The sequence below is a fragment of the Ambystoma mexicanum genome, chromosome 3p (genome assembly GCF_040938575.1).
Source record: "Ambystoma mexicanum isolate Mex_15411 chromosome 3p, UKY_AmexF1_1, whole genome shotgun sequence".
In the NCBI taxonomy this organism is placed as follows: domain Eukaryota; kingdom Metazoa; phylum Chordata; class Amphibia; order Caudata; family Ambystomatidae; genus Ambystoma; species Ambystoma mexicanum.
The window spans coordinates 127,203,259-127,213,972 of NC_090925.1; the positions used below are offsets into that span (position 1 = coordinate 127,203,259).

The window sequence follows — 10,714 nt, forward strand, 5'->3', positions numbered from 1 at the left end:
ACAAGTTAATTGGTTAGTTCTGAACATAGGGGGAGTGCACAGATGGGCACTGTAAAAGGTAAAAGTGAATGGTAAATCTTCTTCGACTCTACTTTGATAGCCTGGGCCGAGTGTAGGCTATTTTCTTCAGAGAAGACGTTAGCAGCGTAAACCCACAAACAAGAAATTCCACGGTAAGTACCTGTTATGATGCAAGCTACGACACAGGAATACTTTATATATATGTTGTTTATTGGGATAACTACATAACAGACCCCGAGCACAACCTCTGCCCTTCCAGGTCTTTCTCCAACTGCTGTGCCTGGAACCTGGAATATAATACAACCATATACATTCTAACTTGTAACAGACGCATAACTTTTTACATTCTATATGGAGTGCCTAATGCTTAACACTCCATTTCGCAAGAATACTTGTACAACAGTACCAAATAAAATAAATGTCTAAAAAAGTTCTATAAATAGATGAACTTTCCTTAAGCACAGATAACTATTAACACGCTAAAGACCAAACCATTTATGGCAATAACAGAGGTAATACTGGCTAAATATAAATATGCTGTATGTTCCGGCTTATTCTCACTCTTTATACGCTTCAATTTTTGTTAGATTTATGTTGTATATATTAGGGTTGTATATATATATATATGAAGTGTTATGAGGGATACTGGCTCATCATTGACAACTGGTAGTACCAGAAGGAAAACACAGTTAATGCTTGACCGAGGAGAACAAAGCCACGATCCAGTATTAACATAAATAGTGTTTGGGATTAGGATGCTAATAGACAGTGGGACGGACTATACACTGATGAGTGTGGATACATGGAGGCAGAAAATGAGAAGTTGTACCCTACAAGAGGCCAGTCTCAGAAAATGTGTATGGGGAGGAACCAATAGAGATACTGGGACACTTTGAAGCAGAACTGCAGTTTATAGACTGAAAAGTAACAAGCTTGGTGCAAGTGACCAGAAAAGGGGACAATTTCCTGTCTTGCGACACCCAAGTTGATTTGGGGATACAATTGGACCCATATCATCCATGAATCAGGCTATACGTTTTAACTGTACTGGCTGAGAGCGTGAGCAGTGAAAGTGATCAAGGGGAGATTGAAATGTGGTATCCAGATGTGTTTAAGAATAAAACACGTTGTCTCAATAGTATTATGCACTGCATAAAGATTAAAGGGGGAGCAGTATCTATTAGGGCTAAAGCTCGCACCAGAGCCTTGACCTTCAATGCAGAAGTGGAGAGTGAGATGAAGAGATTGAAAAGGAGGGTATTGTTGAGGAGACAGAAGCGGCGGAATGGATAAGCCCAATAGTGGTGGTGTGAAAGAGTAGTGGCATGGGAAGGCTGTGCATGGACCTAAGGGGGCTTAGCAAAAGCAACAGATTTCCATTGCCCAAGATTAATGAACTGATAGCAAGCAGAGGTATCTGGAGCTAAAATATTTTCTGTGATTGATCTTAAGTCAGCTTGTCATCAGGTTCTATAACATGAGTGTTCAATTGATCTGACCACATTTGTTATACAATTTGTGTTCTATGTATGCAGAAGAATGCCATTCGGGTAAATTTGATTGAAAAGCTGACAAGTAGGGTAAAGTGTTTCCAGGATGACGTATGGATATGGGGAAGGGATTGAAACGAGCACGAAAGGTGTTTGAAAGAAGTGGTGAGGATTCTTAGCAAGGCTGGTTTGACTAATTGGAGAAGTGTATGTTTCGGAAGAAAACTGTGGACTTCTTGGGACAAAGAGATGTGAGGCCTAAGCATGATGCGATTGAGGCAGTAGCAAATGAAGGCTTCAGGGAACAATGGAGAGGTGGCGTCCTTTCTAAAGAGGACTAAAGAAATGTCAGGTTTAATTGTAGTGAGTTTTGTGACAGGGAATTCATAAGTGTTAAAGATAGTCTGCTGGAAGCAGCAGTACAGACAGGTTTTAAAGATGAGTTGCAGGTGTATTTATATATCGATGCCAGCGAGAATGGAATAGGATGCGTGTTAATGCAACCAGATGAGTCAGGGATGAGAACTGTGGCTTTTGGTCACGCACCCTCAGAGAAGCGGAAAGGAGATATTCAGTCCTAGAAAGAGAAGGATTAGCTTCCATATGGGGAGTTGAGAAGTGTAAATAATATGTATTGGGTAGGCCAATTAAAATGGTCATGGACCAAAAGCTGTTGGTGTCGATATTTAGCAGAAGGGGAATGGATGGCATATAAAGAAGAATAGTTTGGTGGATAACCAGGATGCAGGGCCTGAGTACATAAAGATGATTAGAATATGTATAGTTGACGAACATAAGTGAAAACTATGACACAGTCAAAAGTGACGGTGAAGCTGGAAAAGGTGAGGTGTTGTGTATTCAAAAGTGATTAATGAAAAAGAGTGGGTGGACAGATGTTTATGTTCATGCATCTCTATAGCACATTAGGCCCAAAGGCAAATGGGTGCACAATTATGAAAAGTACAGCATAAAAGCATAGAAAAGGGATAAAAAACAAGGGATATAAAAAGGAGTTAACATCAGGATAAAAGCCAGAGATAAAATATGGATGCAAAAAATATAATCATAAGAAAACAGCCAAGTAAAACCAGCAACAGAGTCCAGCATAAAATCCCAAAAATGGGCAGGTAGAAAAGAAGGTTTTCAGAGCTTTCTTAAAAACCTGCAGAGAAGTCTCAATTCTAAGTGAAATTGGCAACTTATTCCATAGGGTCAGAGCTAAAAAGTCAAAAGCACATCTGCCAGCTGTCACCAACTTAGCCCGAGGTATCTCAAGAAGATTGCTATTACAAGATTGCAAAAGCCAAGTGGAATGTTTCACAGAAACTCTTTTTTTAAAGTAAATGGCGCTATTGCCAAAAAGACATTTACGTGCGATAGAGAGAACGTAAGACGTTCTTGTACGGGGAGCCAATGGAGGTCACTCCTGTGAAGTGTGCCCTGCGGCTGATATTGGAGACAATGCAAACTGCGCTGTTCTGTCAAACTTGTAGGTTTGCCAAGTATTTCTGTGTGGCTCCCAAAATAAGACTTCCGCAATAGTCAATCTTTGCTCATATAATGGATTGAGCCACAATAGCACAGAGCTCGTTCGATAAGAAAGGTTTAATCCTACATAATGACTTTAGGTAAAAGGATGCTGTGGAGATGATGAAAGTAACTTGATCTCGCATAGAGAGGGAAGAGTCAATGATGATCCCAAGGGTTTTTAACTTAGAAAGAACTGGGATGAGACAACATGCGATGGTAACATTTTGTATCCCTGTACTTTTTTTGCAAACTATACCTAAGTAAGAAACAATAACCAAGAATCTTTCTATTGTAAATATGTATATTGCTGCTACAAATGTATCTGTATATATCTGTATCTGATGTCCTCATCATATGTAACTATGTAACCTGTACTGCGCCCAGATGCCTACGGGCCCGGTGCGCACTATAAATGAATAAACAATTACAATTACAATCAGACAATCTGCTTAGATTTTGCTGATTTCCGACTAACAATAACTCTGTTTTTGAGTCATTAAGTGCCAGGGAGTTGCGAGCCATCCAACATTGTATGAGGCTACAATCCTAATTTACTCTCGGTGGTGTAATCCCTAGTGAACTGAATTATAATCTGCGTATCATCAGCATAGTTATTGTACAATACGCCATGCTCATCTAAGATGTCAAAAAGAGGTTTCATAAATAAGTTAAAAATAGTGGGTGAAAGGAATGAGCTCTGAGGAACCCCACAAAGAAGTGTCACAGCGGGAGCACTGTGGGCATGATGAAATACTCTTTCCTCGCGATCAGAGATAAAAGATCAAATCCAATCTGCTGATTTAGACATAAAATATACAATCGACTGCACTCTGTCATGTAAATATTAAAATCAGAGGGTTATAAGACAGTGGTGGAATTAGTATGTAATGGTTGGCCCAGGGAAGAGGTGAGTGGGGAGCTTAAGGGATATTAGAGAATCAAGAATGAAATGGGGATGGAATGCAACTCGTTGATTAGGGTACATCAAAGAGTAGTACCAGAGAGCATGAGAGAAGCAGTCATGGAAATTGCACATGAAGGGCATTTGGGTCTGTGTAAAATCAAGGGTCTGTTTCGGGAAGATTATTGGTGTAATGGAATGGATGTGGATATCATGAGAAAGTTGGGGGAATGTGAAAGTTGTAGAGCTAGTGATAAAGTACCCCCATGAGCGAGGGTGCAGGACCAGAGACAGTCTGGGATGTGGTCGAGGTAGGCATATTAGGGATATGGAGTGTGAGAGGAGAGCAAGGAAGTTATAGAATTCTGGTGGTTGACATGTTGTCAAAATCGCAAGGGCAGAGTGTGTGATCAGGGACATCAGTGAAAGGAAAACTGTGAAAGGTGATTTTGGATTATGGTCTGCAATTTCCATCCAGAGAATTTGACATGTTTTTGGAGGAGAATGGAATAAGACAGGTGACAACTGCATTGTATTACCCCAAGGGTAATGCAGTAGTTGAACGATTTAATAGGACACTGATAGATGTGGTCAGAATAGCTACAGCTACGGGCGGTGACTGGAATAGAGTGGTGCTGAAAAGGGTTTTCCAGTATAGGATGACTCCCCATGACACAATAGAGATATCGTAATTTGAAAGTTATGTCCAGAATGGTTAATGAGGGCTGGTCTAATTGAAGTGCATGACACTGAGATGAGGGGGAGAATGATGACAAACAGTTTAAAATAAAACAAGAGATGTCATAGGTTGAATTATTTGAGGGTGGCGCACATGCCATGAGGGATGGTGGTGTAAATAAAATTGGAAAGAAGTGTGCAGAAGGTCTGTCTAAGTATTCGAGAGAGATAGCAGTGGAAGAGGATTTGGGAAATTCGATGGAAATGGAAAATGGTGAGATTTGCAACAAAGAGAGGGTGGTGAGGGTTCCAGGAGTGGTGTGGGGAATGAGAAGTGGAAGAGCGGGGGTATAAGTGAAATGTACAAACAATGCAGTGTAGGGGGGGAGCTGTGTTGTATATATTAGGGTTGTATATATATGCAGTGTTATAATGAATACTGGCCCATCATTGACAACTGCTAGAAACTGAAGGGGAATACTCCTACGGGGTGTGGAATGTTGAGTCAGAGAGAATGCTAGTGCTGAAAGAGAAGGGGGTAGGAGAAAGCAGCAAAGGACTGGGAGCAGTTGTGGCTGAGGCTGCTGCTGTAAGCTTTGGACTGGTATAAAGATATTTGATGATTTACAGGTCTCAGCAACTTAATAGGTAACCTTTTAACTTGACTAAAAGGGGGCTTGTTATCCATAATTGAAGATCTTTTTTGGGGGGACGGTGATATATGTAGTATCAGTGAAGTGTGTGGTGTAAGAGCATGGTCTACAGCAGCATGTGATGAAAGTGTATGTGTCATAAGGTGCGTGTTGTGTGCATTGTAAAGCATGTCCATAGGAGTATGTGTTGTACTAGCGTGTGTTGGAACAGTGTTTCATAACAGTGTGTGCTGTAAGAGTGTGTGTCACAGGAGTGTGTCATAGAAGTGTGTGTCATAGGATCACGTGTCACAGGAGCGCATGCATTAGGAGTGATTGTCATAGAAGCGCATGCCATAGAAGCATGTGTCATAAGAGTGTGACTTCGGAGGGACTGCCATAGGATTATGTGTCGTATGAGTGTGTGTCATAAGATTGCATGTCATTAGGCTGTGTGAGTGTATGGTGTATAACTATCATATAAGTGATAACAAGTAAAAAATGGATATGTCCTATATGCCTCCTATACATATGAAAACTTGCATTAAAGTCAGGTAAGACTTTGTGAGGTTTCAATATGGACAAGAGGCATATATTAGTTTTACAGTTCATACATGTACGCAATTTAACCCCCTGAAAACTGACATCAGAGTCTGTCCTGACTTTTATGTGAGTTTTCAGATGTATATTAGTGTAGATATACTAAATGTTAATCTCCCACACGTACATGGAGAGTGTGTTTATAACATTTAGATTTATTCTGTTCATGCATTCTCTGCCTCCTTTGCGTTTGAAAGCTCACATTAAAGTGAAGTCTAATTTTGATGAGAGTTTTCAATACGTACAAGAGGCGTGTAGGAGTTTTACATTTCACACTTGTATGCAATTTATCACCTGGCTTTGATGTGAGTTTTCAGATATAGGGCCTCATTACGAGGAGAGCGGTAAGGGGTTAATGGTGCTGGTAAAGGTGTCGGCGCCGTTAACCCCTTACTGCCCTATTACGAGGTCTGCTCGCGGGACCCGCTCTGGACGCCTGGTTTTACCAGACGTCCTTTGCGGGTCCTGCGAGCGGCCCAGCATGCTAACAACGGGCCCGTTGTTTGCATGCTCCCCATTCCCATTGAGCCCTATGGGGGCTCGAATGGGAATAGGGATGTACCAGGTCCGGGTTCCCTGGATGGGGAAATACCGGGCCCTCCAAGGTCGGAATGGCCCGGTATTTCCCCAGTCAGGGAACCCGGACCCAGACCCGTGTTTGGAGGCAGCCATGCCCTTGTTACAGCCAGAAGTTCATACAACACATAGCATTAGAAACTATTGCCCTCACTTATAGCTAAAGGAAAATATACCTTTCAAGGACAAACTCACGCTACACCCTTCAAAGATTAACATAAATAATCTACTGCGTTTTAGGACCTACTCCTACTTCATGGTTATCTCCAGTCTCTATCTAGAGACAGCTGGCGTTGGGTAAGATTTAACTGATTCAGGAAGCTTAGGGAGGCCATTATAATGGCTATTGATGATCCCAAGTGGATCATATGCCATAATATTTCCCCATTGAGTATTCAACTGTCCCGCCAAACCTTTCCAAAGAACTGCTGCCTCATATCCTTGTACTCGACGCAGTCACAGAAAATGTAGCACAATGTTTTCACGGAATCAGGCAATTTGCAAAATCTGCACTCTGCGGTAGGATGCTTATCCTTATACCTAATATGTAAAATGTCTCGAGTTAAAATCCAATTCAACCTGAGATGGAGAAATTTTTGACGCCAGTACATATTAGGGAATTTCTTCAAATATGGTGGGAGAGAACCCCATTTCCAATGCTCTAAAAGCAAATCCTTCTATATCCTACACGTTTCAATAGTATGCCGTGTCAAAATCCAGTCAGCCTCCCATAACATTGATTTTACCTTCTCAGTGCACTGAATTAATTTGTCATGATTACAGTCAAAAGTTAATTACATCTACTTCTCAAGTAAAAAAAAAATCATTATTCTTGCTTAAGTGAAGTCATGCGGTTCTAAAAATAAGGAACCACAGGGAGTTGCTAACATTTTTCAAAAGCGAAGCAAGGCGCACAAAATGTATCTTGCTTTTAGAAGGATCAGCCCCAACTCAGATCTAATTACTGCCCTCAGAACACTCTGGGGCAAATGTGGACGACCCTCCATAGTGAGGCCTCAAAACCTTCCATCACCTTCCATTCCAACCAGAGGATTGTTTCAAGGCTGTAAATAAATGTGGGTATTATTTTCACAGTATAGTATTTTATTACAGGGTCTACGGAAAACCAACCATACTTATAAAGAATCTTTCGCATTTTGGGGTGCATTATTTCAATTTTGGTTCTCAAGTAGGTATACAGGGCCTTCTTTTTCGGAAACGTAAAAATGGGAATTCCGCTTTATAGGATATAATCAACAGTGTTGAACTTTAAATTCTCAAGGTACCACGTATATTTTAAAGGTTTATGAGATCGGGAGAATCTTAGAATTTTTGTTTTCTTTGTCTTAATTCCCCAGAGACGTAAAACTGAAAAATGACATTTACAAAAACTATAGAGTGAAAAAGACACGCGAACAGAAGAAGAACCCAAAAATCCCTCTAAGCGTCAGGGGGGCGGCCAGGCGATGGAGTTACCATCATGATACACTTTGAACAATATTTCCAGACCTCATGCAAATGATTGAAGGCTCAGTAACTTCCCCCTGAGATACTGAAAGCTTGCATGTACTTTAATTATCAGTGCAAGGGTTGCATATCCTGTTGGGCAAATGTGTAGGTGTCTCTCGTTCCCGCGTAGTGTCTCAGGCAGCCGGAGGCCTGGCGCTGTGGACAGGAAGCAGCGTCGCGTGTCAGGAAATTCATGGGCCATAATAACGGGGCATTCGTTCTTTGAGTCTGGTAGTAAAGCTCGTGTTGGGAATCACCTTGACCGGAGACTAGCAGGTGTGAGAGATGAGCCGCTTCACAAGGGGACAATGGAATATGGTATTGTCACTGTGAATGGAGTGGAGCATTCATTCTGACAGGGCAGGTTTCTGAACTGATGGAGGAGGCATTCTGGTTCTGAACATAGCATTTTTCCAAACTAGTAACAGACATGGTGGGGGCAAAGTTAATTCTGAAGAGGATTGGTAACCGTGGTGGTAAGAGTGTTTACCGCCACTTATACCGATCTGCCTCATGTTGCTACATTTGGCAGGCAGAGTTGGGGAGTGGAGTGGACATACAATCGTCAATGAAAATGACCCCCATGTAATGGTGGACGTATGGTGGCGTGGTTAGTGCACAGGCCTGTTTCTATTCTTTCTCCTCTCGCATGACATATGAAATATTTCCAGGAAAGGCCTTTTATGTAAAAATCATTATCATGTGGTTTGTAAACCACAAGGTTTGGGGGACTTGCCCCACTATTCTTGCATTTTTTTTAATGGATCGCTTCCTGCTGTCCATAGTCCTACTTGAAGCAAGTGGTTTTTAAGGATGTCACTAAACTGTGGCTTTATCCCCCAGACCTTGTCCTACTACTGAATATAGTGCGGCTTCTGCCTGCGTCAAGGTGCACAAACAAGGTGGGACCTGGGGGTGTCTCCCTAACGGACTATATCCTGCGTCAAGGTGTTCATTGATTCTCTCTCGGCAGGCCCCAACATTTGAAACATTTGAAAATGTGCTCAATTGAACCAACACAAAAGTTATGTAGTCTGCCACGTCCACATTCCCTGGAACAAATGCAAATCTCAGCCCTGCTTTTTAGTTTTGCTGGATTGGAGGTGCTCTAGCATCACCTATAAGCCACAGCCACCTGCTTTGGAGTGCAGCTAGGAGGGAGATGGCATGAGAGGAGGGACACAAAGCCTGTGAGGGTTGTTTCAGAATGGTTAATCAAAGAAGCATTTAGAAAGCCAACAGGCTTTGCTTGTGTGTAGACATTAGGCTGGCATTTCCCAGCTGCACAGTCTATTGGGCCATGGGCAACAGGACCCCGGAGAGTCTGCAGCTAGTTTAGACTAAGAAGAAAAAAGATTCAGGTCCACCTAAAGCCCCCAAAGGCAGGAACGGTCGAGGTATCGCGTTTCTGAACTGCACAAACCTGGACACTTAATTCAGAAACTGGGGCGGCCTAGAGATGCCCACTGCTGAAGAGACACTGAGAAAAGGGAAGGCTCCTGATGACCTGCGCGTCCAGGAGGGAAGCATTGTGACCTTGTAAAAGATCCTTTAATAAAGATAGTGACCTCTGAGATATGCTCTTGGAGTCCTACTTAACCCAGGTGGAACCCTGTGCACAGCATCGTGAGATCTCCTGCAACTAGTTCTTCATCAAAACGTCAATTCACAAGAATGTTCAAAGTCACCCAAGAGCAACTGGTGGCACTGCTTTCGCCCAAAGCAGCACAATTATTCAAAGGTAGAACCTTGCATTAAAGAAAGCACAATTGCATTTTATTTTCGGAGACTATCGCACCATCTTGCACTCGGGAGCCATCCTTTGCAATCGGTGCCTCTCCTTTTCCAGTGGATGGTTCCGCCCAGTGCCTCCCAGGTTCCTCCCAGTGGCTCTCCTTTCCGGCAGCTGATTCCGCCCAGTGCCTCCCAGGTTCCTCCCAGCGGCTCTCCTTTCTGGCAGCTGATTCCACCCAGTGCCTTCCAGGTTCCTCCCAGTGGCTCTCCTTTCCTGCAGCTGATTCCACCCAGTGCCTCCCAGGTTCCTCCCAGTGGCTCTCCTTTCCAGCGGCTGATTCCGCCCAGTGCCTCCCAGGTTCCTCCCAGTGCCTCTCCTTTCCAGCGGCTGGTTCCGCCCAGTGCCTCCCAGGTTCCTCCCAGTGGCTCTCCTTTCCAGCGGCTGATTCCGCCCAGTGCCTCCCAGGTTCCTCCCAGTGGCTCTCCTTTCCAGCGGCTGATTCCGCCCAGTGCCTTCCAGGTTCCTCCCAGTGGCTCTCCTTTCCAGCGGCTGATTCCGCCCAGTGCCTCCCAGGTTCCTCCCAGTGGCTCTCCTTTCCAGCGGCTGGTTCCGCCCAGTGCCTTCCAGGTTCCTCCCAGTGGCTCTCCTTTCCAGCGGCTGATTCCGCCCAGTGCCTCCCAGGTTCCTCCCAGTGGCTCTCCTTTCCACCTTTTCAGCAGCTGATTCCGCCCAGTGCCTTCCAGGTTCCTCCCAGTGGCTCTCCTTTCCAGCAGCTGATTCCGCCCAGTGCCTTCCAGGTTCCTCCCAGTGGCTCTCCTTTCCAGCAGCTGATTCTGCCCAGTGCCTTCCAGGTTCCTCCCAGTGGCTCTCCTTTCCAGCAGCTGATTCCGCCCAGTGTACACTAACAGAGCAGCAGTTGCACAACTTCTCAGCGCTCGACTCCAGCAGACATCACGATGCCAGGTGCAAGGCACACAACAGTTCTAAGGTTTTCACTACATCTGTTCATTTCTCTCTCTTTGCACGACAAAATGCCCCCCGC

At 43.8% G+C, this 10,714-nt stretch overlaps 1 protein-coding gene across 1 annotated transcript; it reads left to right on the forward strand.

Annotated features, from left to right (window-relative positions):
• The first annotated feature begins 9,789 nt into the window (after window positions 1-9,789).
• Window positions 9,790-10,395, forward strand: LOC138579818 (uncharacterized). The gene has a single exon (XM_069650047.1). It carries the CDS (start codon window positions 9,790-9,792, stop codon window positions 10,393-10,395), a length of 606 nt encoding a protein of 201 aa, XP_069506148.1.
• Window positions 10,396-10,714: the final 319 nt, after the last annotated feature.